The sequence below is a fragment of the Neolamprologus multifasciatus genome, chromosome 5 (assembly GCF_963576455.1).
Source record: "Neolamprologus multifasciatus chromosome 5, fNeoMul1.2, whole genome shotgun sequence".
Taxonomy (NCBI): Eukaryota; Metazoa; Chordata; class Actinopteri; order Cichliformes; family Cichlidae; genus Neolamprologus; species Neolamprologus multifasciatus.
In genome coordinates this window covers 17,672,893-17,687,952 of record NC_140443.1, presented here as the reverse complement: position 1 = coordinate 17,687,952, position 15,060 = coordinate 17,672,893, and the positions used below count along the sequence as shown (strand labels likewise).

The 15,060-nt window shown below is 43.2% G+C and overlaps 1 protein-coding gene across 3 annotated transcripts in view; it reads left to right on the top strand.

Annotated features, from left to right (window-relative positions):
• Nucleotides 1-15,060, top strand: part of megf6b (multiple EGF-like-domains 6b) — a 59,807-nt gene that overhangs the window by 42,871 nt on the left and 1,876 nt on the right. For 2 of the 3 annotated variants that reach the window (XM_085159017.1, XM_085159019.1), the window contains 24 exons: nt 1,644-1,814; nt 2,342-2,473; nt 2,937-3,065; nt 3,185-3,313; nt 3,437-3,571; nt 4,700-4,834; nt 4,929-5,054; nt 5,155-5,286; nt 5,627-5,755; nt 5,866-5,997; nt 6,267-6,395; nt 6,492-6,620; nt 6,966-7,094; nt 7,184-7,312; nt 9,401-9,529; nt 9,676-9,804; nt 10,252-10,380; nt 10,543-10,674; nt 10,762-10,890; nt 10,986-11,114; nt 11,850-11,978; nt 12,134-12,262; nt 12,771-12,899; nt 12,990-14,899. In XM_085159017.1, coding sequence (XP_085015143.1) covers nt 1,644-1,814; nt 2,342-2,473; nt 2,937-3,065; nt 3,185-3,313; nt 3,437-3,571; nt 4,700-4,834; nt 4,929-5,054; nt 5,155-5,286; nt 5,627-5,755; nt 5,866-5,997; nt 6,267-6,395; nt 6,492-6,620; nt 6,966-7,094; nt 7,184-7,312; nt 9,401-9,529; nt 9,676-9,804; nt 10,252-10,380; nt 10,543-10,674; nt 10,762-10,890; nt 10,986-11,114; nt 11,850-11,978; nt 12,134-12,262; nt 12,771-12,899; nt 12,990-13,330 — 3,371 coding nt within the window. In that variant the 3' untranslated portion in view covers nt 13,331-14,899. Of the gene's footprint in view, nt 1-1,643; nt 1,815-2,341; nt 2,474-2,936; nt 3,066-3,184; nt 3,314-3,436; nt 3,572-4,699; nt 4,835-4,928; nt 5,055-5,154; nt 5,287-5,626; nt 5,756-5,865; nt 5,998-6,266; nt 6,396-6,491; nt 6,621-6,965; nt 7,095-7,183; nt 7,313-9,400; nt 9,530-9,675; nt 9,805-10,251; nt 10,381-10,542; nt 10,675-10,761; nt 10,891-10,985; nt 11,115-11,849; nt 11,979-12,133; nt 12,263-12,770; nt 12,900-12,989; nt 14,910-15,060 lie in introns of those variants that run through there. The other variant, XM_085159018.1, reaches the window with a different exon arrangement.

Below are 15,060 nucleotides of genomic sequence, written 5' to 3'. Positions count from 1 at the left end.
GAAAATTAGAGCAGCAGTAGCATTGTCCTATTTAGTGTTTAGTGTGAGAAAACCAAATCAAGCAAATCAAGCTCAGATGCTATCCTGGCAGATCAGCTGATCTCACTGCCAGCCCACATCAGCTGATGGCTCAGCTGATAGCCTTCTATGCATCCAACTGGCAAATCTCACATGGACTGCTGTGCTGCACTTCTACCAGTGATTTTCCAACCCACAAGAACCCAGCTCTTCCTTTTCATGCTGTTTGTGTGTCGAGGTCTCAGAACAGAGACAGAAATAACAGTGTTCCTTTGAACCACTATTGTGTTTTACAGACACATGGTATAGTAGCTGTACCAATGACAAGTAGCACCTTTTAAAGTAATAACATTATACTAATAGCATGATACTGACATCAGTGAAACTAGCCAACCAATTTCCTTGTGTTCCAGCTTTTCCTTTCCTTTTTTAACATACCATTACTTTCACTCCAAGTAAACGCTCAGATTGGCTAAAGCGCACTTGGAATTGTCAAAGGATTTATTTCCATATGCCTTAATGGATCCCTGTGGAGTTAACTATAAACAGAGACTATGTTTTGTAATCCTGTGGCCTGACAAACATGCTGAATGCATTTGCTTTGTCATAAAACATTTGCAAAGTTTTGCATCTGCATTGTGTACGTCCAAGCTGATTTTATTCCTCTCGAGCAATTCTGCACACCTTAACCTCTGGTCAGTTGAATAATATCAAATAGTTTGTAACATATGCTCACCGGCCACTTTGTTAGGCACACCTTTTAAAGTGATTGTTGAGCAGGTTCTAGAGGATTTTCTGAAGTTTAAATAAGAATGAGTAACAAAGGTGATTTAAGTGACTTTGAATGTGACACAGACTGAGATTTTCCCACACAAGAGAAAATATCCTGTCTTTCTTGTGATGGTGATGTAGGGAATGCCAAAGGTCAGAGGGGAATGGCCAGACTGCTTTGAGCTGTTGGGAAGGCAATAGTAACTCAAATAACCACTTGCTATGACCAAAGTACACTGAAGAATATCTGTGAATGCACAACACGTTGAACTTTAAAGCATCAAAAGAACACCTGGCCGCCATTCTTGTCAGCTAAGAACAGGAAACTGAGGCAGAATACACTTAGACGACTTGATAAACTTGACGTGGTTTGATGAGTCTTGATTTCTGCTGCAACTTTCAGCTGGCAGAGTCCAACAACATGAAAGCACACTTTGGGTTCCTCAGTACCAAATGAGCATCTTTTAAATTCCACAGCCTACCTGAGTATTGTTGCTGACCGTGTCCATCCCTTTGTGACGACAGTGTAATCATCTTCTGATAATTGTTTGGATAATGGATCATGCAAACAAGAATAGGACCATTTATTTCAAATAAAAACTGCACAGAGTAGCTTTAAAAAGCCATCAGTTCTTACAATGAATAATCTGCATCACTATTGCCCTCTTCATTTGATTTACACAGCATACGATCATGTCATCATGTACAATATTACTCAGTTGCCACATGAATAAAAATGAAAGATAGAAGATAGTTATCTCTTTTTTTATACATACAATATATTTAAATGCAATGATATAAAAAACATAATGTTGGTATATTTTGTTTAATAGATTTTTTTTTTCTCACTGTAGCACTTGAAGATGCAGTCGAGGCCCTGTCCAGCGGAGGCTCTATTGAGCTGCCACTCATTCGCCCCCAGCTCACCTTGCTGCAGGACTACAGCCAACCCCTGGAGCGCTTTGACGACTATGAAGATGACGAAGGGGAGCTGAGGGCTGAGAGTAACCTAGCGGAAAAATTTGGTGAGTTTCATCTCAAACCGCTGTTGATTTATTATCATTAACAGTAAACCTGCATCTGATTATATGGCTCCTGTGAAGCTGTCTGACAGACTTACTCAGCGATGGCAGGAACACATCACACGATGGGGGCAAATTATTTTGCCTCATGCTTCCAGAATGTTCGTACATCCTAATTAACTACCATAATGCCAGGCATGTTGAGGGTTATATAGTCTGGCAGCTGCTCTGAGACTGAAGCAGGAAGTCAGAGGTTCTGCTTTCTGTCGCTCAAACGTAACAAAAAAACGTGCTGAACAAGCAATTTAATGTAACTGAAAGCTAAAGAGTAACACCTGCTAATATTTAAATGTATGATCTTGCAGTCCCAGTGCAATGCTTTCATTTATTACATTTGTGGTTTGGAGTTAGTGTACCAATAGAAATGTTTCTGAGGGTTAAATATCAAGGAAAACACACAAAAAACATATTTTTATTAAAATGAGGTAAGCATAACTTGCACACTTAAAGTTTGATTCTTGTGTTTTCAGTGTGCTTGGATGACACTTTCGGCGGCGACTGCAGTTTGACGTGCGACGACTGTTCCAATGGAGGAAAATGCAATCTTTGGAAAAATGGCTGCGACTGCCCCGACGGGTGGACGGGCATTATCTGCAACCAGAGTGAGGACTGAGCCCACAAACAAACACTGACCCACACACTGTCACGGGCCAGGCTGCACAGCCATGACAAAAAGCGAGATGCACACAAATGCTGATTAAAAGACTGTTGTGTGTAGTTAATATGATCAATGGTGTAAATGAGTGCATGGGTGAGGAAATGGTGTATGCCAAAAAATCCAACCGCACACCAAAGAACCAACCAAGCTAAGACGGGTATCTTACAGTAACTGAGCTTTGAGGGCTTTTATAGAGCACTGGCATGCTGGGCCCAGGTGTTGCCAGTGTCACTGATGGGAAACGAGCCACACCAATCCTGCAATGTCTGCAGATGAGACGTGCCACACACACAGGCCGAAAGGAAGGCAGGGTAGAGTGGGTCATCACAACAAAAACAGCCGTGGAAAAATGTCAATCTTGACTGTTTAAGCTGTAATGGATCCTTTTTTATCTTTCATCCCCACAGCGTGCGCTGAGGGACATTTTGGCAAAAACTGCTCCTTCTCCTGCAAGTGTAAAAATGGTGCCAGCTGTGACCCCGTCAATGGAAACTGCCGCTGTCCTCCTGGTGTGAGTGGAGACTTGTGCCAGGACGGTGAGACGCTTCTCTTTGTGTCTTCATTTAATGCAGATTTTCCTGCTAAGATAAAATCTAATTATTTTAAAGGCACACTAGATATCTTGCATTTACAGAGAAGTATTTTTTTGGTTCAGGTTGTCCTAAAGGCTTCTATGGGAAGCAGTGCAACAAGAAGTGTAATTGTGCCAATAATGGACGGTGCCACCGCACCTACGGAGCGTGCCTGTGTGATGCCGGACTCTACGGACGCTTCTGTCATCTCAGTGAGTCCCACCGCTTACACGTCAACAGCTTCTCATGTCAAGCTACAAATTACAAAAGGTCAGGCGTGCTGCTACTTTCACTGTGACTTCAAGTATCCATGATTCCTTCATCTTCACCTTCAGCGTGTCCCAAGTGGACTTTTGGACCCGGCTGTTCTGAAGAGTGTCAGTGTGACCAGCAGAACACTGTCGAGTGTCACCACCGCTACGGCACCTGTGTCTGTAAAGCTGGTTACCGTGGTAACACCTGCAAGGAAGGTGAGCACAGTCACAAAGCACAAGTTGTGTTTGTGTCTTTATCTGTATTCTTGTTGTTTATTACAATTATACAAATACAAAACTCAGAAACTGCAACTTCCACTGGAAGGGCAAGAGCTATACTGAAACTTTGATGTTTTATTCTGTTAATATGGGAATTTAGTGCAATATGTTCATCTTTTTGTATCATTGTGAAGTCTTATAATGCTGTTTATTTAGTAAGCAAGGAGAGTGCTTATGTCCCCCAATGACTAATATTTTGCTTGAAAGTTTGAAGATAATTCAGGGGAACCTAGAGCTTTTTCCTAATTTCTGTGACCTTAAGTTTTGACCTATGACCTTTGACCTTAAAGCAATACATACTAAAATAGTGTATTGTATCATCTTTACCCATACAATTGGAGCAGAATTGGCAGAAATCTTTTGCTTTTAAAAGCTGTAAAAACTTGAGATTTTCAGATATTTTCATGCAGTGTGTGATTTTTGAAAAAATGTATGGTGTCACTGTGACGTTGTAGGATGTCGTATTGAAAAAATAAAAAGTGTGTTTTACAGCGTGCTCCAAGCCCTTTAATATGATATATTACTCGGTGTGGTTTTCCTAAAAATAAATTTCAAGGTCCACTTTGACCTTGGGCGCTAACAATGAAGGTCAGGATCAAATACCAACCTAGGTACTCATGTCCCCCGTGGCCTAGTATATTGTTGTGAAGTTTGAAGATGATACATAAAAAAATTGTGGATGATATAAGGTTTCGACTGATTTTCACATTTGGTGTTATTTGTATCGAACTGACACAAAGGAAATAGAAAAAATTTATATAGTTGTAAGTCTTTGTTACTGCAATCCAGTATTTGTTTCAGTGACACTGTAATGCAAATGTCCTCTCAGGCTAAGATTGTCCACACTTGCAAAGTTCTGAAATATCTGATAATATAACATAAATAGTTCAAATTCATTTTACATTAAGCTACATTGTCCATATATAAAGTGATTTGCTGATCAGGCCTCACTCTGCATCCAACTGTTGTCACTATAAAAGATGTTTAACACTCTGACTGAACAGGCAACCTTGTAATGTATTGATAATTCCCAGATTCCTCACCATCTTTTCACATTGTCTTTAGAATGCAAGCCAGGTACTTATGGAGCCGGCTGTGAGAGGAAGTGTGCCTGTCCGTCAGGAGTGTCGTGTCACCACGTGACCGGAGAGTGCCAACGAAAATGCCCTCCTGGTCTTCATGGGGAGAACTGCGATCAAGGTGGACGGCTTGATTTTTGCATGCTTTAGGCTTATTTGTGTTTGTTTTCATGGTCCTGTGTTGACACGAATCCTTCCTGCGTGTCCACTGTCAGCCTGTCCAGAGGGAAGATTTGGGCCCGCCTGTGTTCACTCTTGTAACTGCACCGGCGCACCATGTGACAAAGTGACGGGACAGTGTCAGTGTCCGGCAGGCACATCAGGACGCCACTGTGAAAATTGTGAGTGCTTACATTTTTTTATATAAATAAAAAAAACTAAATAATTGACTTAAATTTTACATGATAAAAATCATGAAAATGTTCATGATGATCTTTGCAGTGTGTCCAGAGGGTTTCTGGGGTCTAGGCTGTGGAGAGATCTGCCCGGTGTGCGAGAATGGCGGCATATGTAATAAACACAACGGATCGTGTAACTGTCCTCCAGGATTCATGGGAAGACTCTGCCAAAACTGTGAGTAGCAGCAGGAAAGTTTCCATAGCAACAGGCACTAAACAGTGAGCCGGATGAGAAGGACGACAGCACTGTGGAATATTAAAATGATGCAGTTTGGATGTGAAGTGAAGGAACATGGTAGAAGTCAGAAGGGTAATTTTCTACAAATTCATATGCTTGAAGCCATTTTTTCACTGGAAGAAGAAATATAACTCCACTTCCACTAACCGCTGGCTCTTCAGTGTTCACTCACGGCTGAATGGCAGTGAAGAAATGTCATGGGAACTTGGTGCTTTTCTCATGTAGTTTGGTGCAGATGGCTGTGGTAGATTAGTCTTTCTTTCTTTCTTTCATGCAGTGTGCCCGAGTGGACGTTTTGGTCAAAAATGCCAGATGAAGTGCATCTGCGAGAACAACGCTCGCTGTGACCCTGCGAGTGGGCGGTGCACCTGTGCTCCTGGTTGGACTGGGCACAAATGCAGGAAAGGTATCATACTGAAGCACGGAAGCAATCGCTGCTGAGCTAAACTGAAGGAGACGTATATGTAGAAAAACCAAATACAAAAAACTGAGCTCATTTATATGATTGTGTTGCAGCTTGTGATGCGGGACACTGGGGGGCCGACTGTTCACAAACCTGCAACTGCAGAAACGGAGACGGAAGCTGTGACGCTGTGACAGGCCAGTGCAACTGCGAAGCTGGTTTTACTGGAACTCACTGCCATCAGAGTATGTTATTATAGTTTTTTTTAAAGTGATTATACTTTAACTTTCTCACTATACTCACTATTTAAATAATGCTTACAGTACATCCTCAGATTGGTGCCCACATTTCTCTAAGTTAACTTATTCTCACATGTGCAGCGATCATGCTTTGGTGCTTTCTGGAGGTAGCACAAAGTAACATTTTGAAATGCTCCTTGTATATTTTGTGTAATATGTCAGTGTGGTCTGTTACATCATATTTTGTAACTGTGCCGTATGTGATATTCCTTCAGAGTGCCCAGCAGGTCTGTTTGGTCTCGGGTGCCGCCATCGGTGTCAGTGTGAGAACAACGCATTGTGTGACCACGTGAGCGGAGCTTGTACCTGTCAGAGGGGATGGACGGGGACCTTCTGTGAAAAGCGTAAGAGGAGCTGCTTGATCATGAAGCCAAATTCTCTTACTTAGCATGTATGTATGCCAGTAACAGAGAGTCTTTACATCTGTGTGTGCGTTCTAGCATGTCCTGGGGGTTTCTACGGTTTGGACTGCCAGGAAAAGTGTTTGTGTCAAAACGGTGCGACGTGTGATCATGTCAGCGGCGTTTGTTCCTGCCCCGTTGGTTGGATCGGCCCGTTCTGCAACCTGAGTGAGTAACAGGTGCACCACAGAGAATCGTTTAACTTAACAGATGCGGTCCAGTGTTGTAGAAAAAAAAAAAGGTGAAATCAAAGACTTAGATTGTTTGTATCGTTGTATCTGTTGGAGCTTCATATGAAGTGAGGACACCTTTCAGACGCTGAATCACAGTAGAACAAAAGCATGCTTGGTTTCAGAGTTATTTGGGAAAGCCCATCCCCGTCACACATGAGAAAGTACCAACCTGATGTTACCCATGCAGAAGCCGGTATTATTTACCAGATACTGGAATTTCCACTTTTGATCAGCAGGGTTCAACAGGAGGTAATGATATTGTTTGTCTCTCACGTGGCAGCGTGCCCAGCTGGTTTCTATGGGGAAGGATGTAACCGAACCTGTAGTTGCCGTAACGATGGCATCTGCCACCCGGCCAGTGGGCAGTGTGCATGCACGCCGGGCTGGACCGGACCCAACTGCACAAAAGGTGAGTTTATACGTCAGAGAGAAGTGATCAACTGTACAACAGGTAAAGAACAGGTCACAAGATGTTTGTTTTTGGGTTGTTTTTCTCAGAGTGCCCTGCTGGGTTTTATGGAGCAGACTGTCAGCAGCGATGCTTGTGCCAGAATGGAGCCACTTGTAATAAGACCAGTGGAAAATGTGCATGCGCCAGCGGCTGGACAGGCACAGCCTGTGAACTGGGTAAGACTGAAGGATGGTGTGAGTAAGAGTCTCCATGTGTTACCACTAAAGCACTCTCACATGGATCAGAAAAAAAACTGATTTATTGTAACTTGAGTCTTACTTTTGTACTTTTGGCTGTCGCTAATAGAAAAAGAAGAACACTATGCTGAAATTTAAAAAATGCTGACATAAATCAGTTCATTTTATTTATATAGCACCAAAATTACAGCAACAGTCGCCTCAAGGTGCTTTATATTATTAAGGTAAAGACCCAACAATAATACAGAGAATACATAAAAAACCCAGACAATCTGCTATCAGTGAGCACCTGGCAACAGTGGGAAGGAAAAACTTCAATTAAATAGGAATAAATCTGCAACAGAACCCGGCTCTGGGAGGGGCAGCCACCTGCTGCAACCGGCCAGGGATGAGTGGCGAGAGACGGGATAAAGACTGTGGAAGAGCCAGAGATTAATAATAACTATTAAATGCAGGGTGATGTATAAACACAGAGAGTGAAAAAGGTTTGTGAAGAGGAAATACTTACTGCACGATGTCCAGCAGCCTAGGCCTATTGAAGCGTTAGGGGATTCAGGGTCAACTGATCCAGCTCTAACATGCTTTATCAAAAAAAAGTTTTAAGCCAAACTCAGAGCTGGAAGCTGAAGGCTCTGCTTCCCATTCTACTTTTAAATATCCTAGGAACCACAAGTAAACCAGCAGTCTGAGAGGGAATCGTTCTGCTGACGTATTACAGTACTGTAAGGTCTGATTATTCAAGGACTTGCATGTGAGGAGTAGGATTTTAAATTAGATTCTGGATTTAACAGGGAGCTAATGAAGAGAAGCCAATATGGGAGAAATATGCTCTCTTTCTAGTCGCTGTCAGCACTCTCGCTCCAGCACTTTAGATCAGCCTGAAGCCTTTTCGGGGAGCTTTTTGGACAGCCCGATAATGATGAATTACAAGTCCAATCTAGATGTAATGAATCATGAACTAGTTGTAAACCCAGTGAGGTTAAGCCTGTTTATCTGAACAATTTCATTTGAAGCTAAAATTGAAAAATGAGCATGCTTGAAATGTTATAAATAATCCGTCACCGTGCAGAAAAAACGCTCACAGGTGTGACTGTCCTTTGTTTTAGTCTGCGTGGCCATCTTCTTGCTTGTGTTTCTCATTGTTACCATATTTCCAGATTGGAGCAATTTTCTTTTTGGATACTCGTTATTTGTGCTGACAAGAATGACGTGCAGAGCTATACAAAACACACAAACCCCCTAAAAGATTGACTGATTTACCAACATCAGGATCTCATACAGATCTGGATGTATATATTCACACCTCTGTGAACTAGTATCCTTATGAGACTGTACTTCTCTATAGCGGTAATGTGATCATTTGACATAGCTGTATAGATTCTTATGTGGTAATTCAGCCTCATCTAGTTCCAAACCACCCCGTGAAGCCACAGAGACGTCTGATTTTTGTGAAGCTGCAGTGATGTTGGTTTGTCACGACAGAAACGCAGAAGAATAAAATCACTTGAACCTTGAAGTAAACATTTAAAACAGTGGCCTGTGGTTGTTTTACTTTGCTCAGGAAATGCATGAGACTGAGTTTAATTTGTTGCCTTAGCTCGTTTGTTTTTGCCTGAAGTCTGGTTATTTGCTGGCAGCGAGTGCATTTCTGCACCACAGACCGTGCTCCTCTGCAAAAGTCTCTGTCGACCTGGCGATGACATTCCAGCTCCTTCTCACTCTGAGCTCCACATCACACACTATCCTCCCTCTGTGCCTGTTACAACCCTTCCCCATCAGGCTGTGCCAGGCCCAGCCCCCTCTTTGTCTCAGGAAACCTCTAATCCTGTCGCTGGAATGTCTTCCCCCTCCAAACTCTGTGGCCACTACCTGTGATTGCCAACTTCATACTCAGTCCAATTATAAACTGTTGGGGGAAAAAACAAAGCCATTTTTGAACTCCTCAGCAGAAATGTGACAGAGCAACTTCCCCTTTTGTGCGCTGTTGAAATCAAGATGTCTCTGTTCTTTCTCTTCCTCTGTCTCACTTGTGTTTCTTGCTGTGCACGCTGCTCTGTGTTTACACAGAATGCGTGGCCGGCCGATTCGGGGCGGACTGCCAGCAGCGGTGTGAATGTGAGAATGGCGGCCAGTGTGACAGACGGACCGGACAGTGCAGCTGCAGCGCTGGCTGGATTGGAGAGCGCTGTGAGAAAGGTGAGACCGCGAGTGAAAAACTAACTCACCTACAGAAATTTTGACGTCATGGTTAAGTGCTGCACTGTGGAAACTCTACCACTGTGATTGCTGTTCTGAGGGGTTTTGTTAATTATAGCCTCTCATTTGCACATTTTTCTGCTCAGCGTGTGATGCTGGACTGTTTGGCGTCAGCTGCCGGGAGCGATGCCAGTGTCTCCACGGAGCTTCATGCCACCATGTCACCGGAGAGTGCCAGTGTCCACCAGGGTGGAGAGGGAAGCTCTGTGATAAAGGTAAGAGCCCACAGTCAAGGAAAATCTCGTGCTCTTGCAACCTCTAGTGGGCAAAACTTGCACTGTTTCAATAATTAACTCTATATTTTAAATTTTTTGCATTCAAGGGCAGAATAAGGGAAAACGAAACGATTTCAATCGAGCTCCTTGACCTATTTAGCATTTTTTATGCAAGTTTTCATTTTTTTCTGAGCTGTACTTGTGCATGTTTATCCCTTTAATTCATTTCTTATTAAATATAAGGCACAGGTTTTATTCCAGTCCATTTATCGTGGGCCATGTCCACCTACTGTATGTTACTCCTAATTGCACGTGTGGCCTATAAGAGTGAACACTCCCATGTGACTCCTTTTCTCTTTTTTTTAACTGTTTTAATTCCCATGAAGAGTTAAAACTGGGACATGCAGAACTAAATGTCTCATTCTCTTTTCCTTCCACATCCTTCAGCATGTTTGCCGGGTACATTTGGAAAGGGCTGCATGCAGCGCTGCAGCTGTGCACAGGGCACGTCCTGCCACCACATCTCTGGAGAGTGCGGCTGTCCTCCCGGATTCACTGGCAACGGCTGCGAACAGAGTGAGCTCCCCAGGACTAACTTTTTCTGACAAATTACATTCAGTGCCACAGTCCTTCCTAAGAATTATAAACACTGCAAAATTAAAGAGACATTCTGATGCCTCAGAAAGTAAAAATGTCTCTAAGCATACTGTTTATTAATGAACCTTTCCTTTTTATCAGCTTGTCTGCCCGGAACCTTTGGGCAGAACTGTAACAGGGTCTGTCAGTGCTCTGAGACAAATCAGCTCTGCCACCCGGTGTCTGGATCATGTTACTGCGCTCCAGGTTACCACGGCCCCAAATGTGCTCAAAGTATGCATAAACAGCATATTCATACATAAACACTAAACCAAGGGAGCATGATAAAACAATTTTACCCCTTTTATTATTCATTTTTAGTCTGCGGAGAGGGTCAGTATGGTCCAAACTGTGAGAGAGAGTGTCAGTGCGAGAATGGAGGGAAGTGCATTACTTCCACTGGAGCCTGTGAATGTCCAGCAGGATTTATAGGACCGCGCTGCAACATCAGTGAGTCCGAGTCAAACTTTGATGATGACGTTAATTAAATAAATAAGTGTTACGGTGTGGAGTGAAAAGGGTGTGGTGCATCCTTGTGGTCACAGTGTGTCCGGCTGGGCGCTACGGTGTCAACTGTGCCCGGGTGGCATTGTGTGGAGAGGGAGCCCAGAATGACCCGGTCACCGGTCGATGTGTGTGCGCCCCTGGACGCAGAGGAGAGGACTGTGGAAATGGTGAGCTTTCATTATTGCTGAGCTGTGAGCTAGATCTCTGGAAACAGGCCCTCTGTTGATTTCAAACTCTTCTTTTATGTTTCCATTCATGTAATAAGGGCTGTGTAAGTATTATATCATATATCCAGCTGTAAATAGTACTAGGACAATAGAGGGTGGATAAGTTGTCTATATAGAAAAGGCACCCTAGAAAGGCTGAGTCACTCTGAAAGACTATTTGTATATTTCATCATCTACAGTACATAATTTAATGAATAGAAAACTTGAAGTCTGTAAATAAAAGACAAGGCTGAAAACTAATACTGAATGGCGTAATCTTCTGAGGTGGCACCGCTTTTAAACAGTGCACAGGAACAACACTGGCGTTCACTCTGCTAGACCTCATTGAATGTGTGGGGTTACGTGGGGGGGGGCTTTAGTACACATAGCATGGGATGATGTCTCTTTCAACGAAGGCTCTGCTTATTTCAGCAACACACTGACGAACTCCATTCTTCACTTATTACAGGAGCATGAATCCACAGTAAGAGACTGGGAGCTAACCTGGCCCTCCCACAGTCCACACCATTGAAAACATTATGAGATGAAAATACAACAGGAGGCTCCAGATTACTGTTTACCTGTAATCCTTTATAATGAGCAAGAATAGAAGACTGTGCTTTCAGAGCTACAGCATGTTATGACACTTGCCTGGATATTTTCTTAAGTTTAATTGGAGTGTGTGTTTGGCCTCAGGCTGCCCTGCAGGCTGGTTTGGGGCAGAATGTGCTCAATGCTGTAACTGCAGTAATGGAGGCGTGTGCGACTCTGTGACCGGCAACTGTACCTGTGGTCTGGGCTGGACTGGTGCACACTGCCACAAAGGTGATCGCCTACTCTTTTAAAAAAAACCCCATCAAAATATTGCATTTATTGCATCTGTCCATTACCACATATTTGATCTGTTGTAACATGTTGAATCTAAACATAATCAGGTGTCACAGCGAATCATGTCCTCTGTTTTATCCTTCCTGTCCCAGAATGTCCCGCGGGAAGATTTGGTGCCAACTGCCAGCTGAAATGTAGCTGTCAAAATAATGGCACTTGTGACAGAGTGACGGGGACGTGTCAGTGCGGTCCAGGCTACTATGGGCATCTATGTGAACATGGTGAGAACTGAACACACAAAGAATGACCTCCGTTGTTGTCCAAAAACACATCAGTAGGTCATGTAGTTGCACAACATGTTGTATTTTTTTTAAAATATCTTGTGTTCACAGTTGCTGAAGTTTTGAATGAAGTCAAGGCTGTGTGAGAGATTGCAGTACATGTAGTGAAGAAGAATGTACACATGAAGCACCTCAGTAGTATTTAAGGTCCTGATGGGATCATTCATGCCGATGCACAGATGTCACAGTAGAAGAAGTCTTTGTAAAATCCTGAAATTTAACTTGTATTTATCTGAACACACTGAACATCAAAAGGCTTCGAAGGTTTATATTTCGATCAAATCAGCCCAGCATTTGTACTCTAACCTTAAAGCTCCACTTTAAAGGTGTCAGATTTGAGCCCTTAAGTTTACAGTCATTTATTAATTAATGCACAGGATTTAAACGTTAAAGGTCGACTTTTATTCTCCTCCCATGAATCCCCCCCCTCCCCCCCCAAACCCGTTAGCCTGCCCCCCTGGTTTCCACGGCCCGCTGTGTCGGATGCAGTGTGACTGTATGAACGGCGCCTCCTGTCACCCGGTGTCGGGTCAGTGTATCTGTTCTCCAGGATTTCACGGAGCGCGCTGTCACAGAGGTCGGTCCGATCTGTTCTCCTAGATGAAATCAAAGAATAACTGGCGTGTTTTCGCCTATTTTATTCTCATGTTTCCAATCATTCACTCAGCGTGCGAACGGGGTCGCTACGGTGAGGGCTGCGTCCAGATCTGTGACTGTGAAGACGGCGCTCAATGTGATCCTGTGTCGGGAAGATGCCTCTGCTCCTCGGGGAAGACTGGACCCAGATGTGACATTGGTAATCCCTCACGCATTTTTGAGAATACACAGTCATCAAACGCGTACTGCATTTCACCAGTGACATCACTTTCAGCTGATGTGCCTTCATTACTCATTAGCGATGATGAGTTATGCAACAGAGACATAAGTGAGGTTTATACACTGCACTGTATTTACTTCAGCATACATGTGATGATGGCAGTCACATACACAATCAGCTTGTTCCTTTAATATGGATGGAAGAGACGAGTATTTCAGAGAAATAAGTGGAAGAATTTGTTTAGGTGACGGTTAAGATGAAAGGCTACAAAAGCAATTATGATATAGAAATTGGAGAATGTAGTAAAAACACCCCAAAGCTACACGTGTATGCTGGGCTGGTGGAAGGAGTGAAACTCTTGCATTGGCCAATTCTCCAGCTTGGACCCTAACCCAAACTGATTTGGTTTAAGACTTGAAGAGAGCGAGTGTGACTCACTGCACCGGCTAGCCTGAACTAGCTTGCAGGCGTCACATACACACACAGCTTTCTTACCAGTAAAGGTATTATTGTATAAATGCACGTAATAGATGGTAAAATAGACTTTTAGTAAATACTTTGATGCCTAAAAATGGCTCCTGTCATATATAGTGCCCAGCTACATTTACAGAGGAAAACCAGTATTATAATATGAAAAGACAAAATCAGAGACATTATTCAAAATTAGATTAAATTACCATATGTACCAAAATTGCAAAATATTTGGAGATATAGTGGGCATTCCTTGTGTTGCACTGAATATTTTTGGATATTAGTGTTAAAAAGTGTTTGTTTTATATTATTTGAGAACAAGATTTGACATTTTTATATTTTGACCTCAAATGAAAACAAACAAACAAACAAAAATGTTTCCCTCCACTGTCAGCGTGTAATATACGCTGATCAGGCATAACACTGTGAGTGGTTGGGATGTGTTGGGAGCCAGTGAACATTTTGTTCTGAAAGCTTATGTTTTAGAAGCAGGAAAGATGGAGGCATAAGGATTGGTGCGAGTTTGACAGGAGCCACATTGTGACGGCTTGATGAGTGACTCAGCGCATCTCTTAAAACTGCAACTCCTGTGAGGTGTTCATGGTCAGCGGTGGTCAGTATCTATCTAACATAGTCCAGGGAGAAGTGAACCAGCAACGGGTCATAACGTTGTGCTGGGTCGGTGTACAAGCCTATTAAACTCTTAGGGTTAAGGGAATTTTGAATCCTTAATGTAACTAATATAAAAAGGATGATGTGAAGTCAGCAGTACTTCTGTTTGAAGTACTTTTCTACTAAAATTTGAATCCAGTTTTCTATGTTTAAGAGCTTTGGCTAACATTCACACACTCATGCTTCCTGGATGCATCTGGGAAAACTAGCCCAAGGATACGTCTACATGCAAACCAGGGAAACTGGTGATCAAACCACTGACCCTTCAACCAGTAAGCATCCCACTTTACCTCCTGAGCCACAGCTGCCCCGTAAATAATACTTGCGCTCGATATTTGAGTAAATGTACTCAGCCGAGTGTTTAATCTTTAGTAATCTGAATAAAGAACGCTGGACAGGTGGAGGTGTTTGTGGTCGGCCTGCTGCTTTAACTGTGCCCTCGCCATTTTGTAGCTTTATTAAACTGCTTGGATTTCGCTTTTCACCATTTGCTGTCAGACTGCAGAGAGAATCGTTACGGGCCTGACTGCTCAGAGACCTGCGAGTGCGAGAACAGGGCGCAGTGCGACCATCGCAACGGCCGCTGCGACTGCCTGCACAGCTGGATTGGACCGTCCTGTCAGGAAGGTACAGCAGTGACTAACACACACTCACACACACCCTGCTGTGTTAACACTTAGGTCATGAAAATATCCACACGGAGGGCAGGTGAAGGCCTCCGCTCGCCCTCGAGTGAGAACAGAAGTGACAGATCTGCTGACCTGGTGAAATGGGAGTA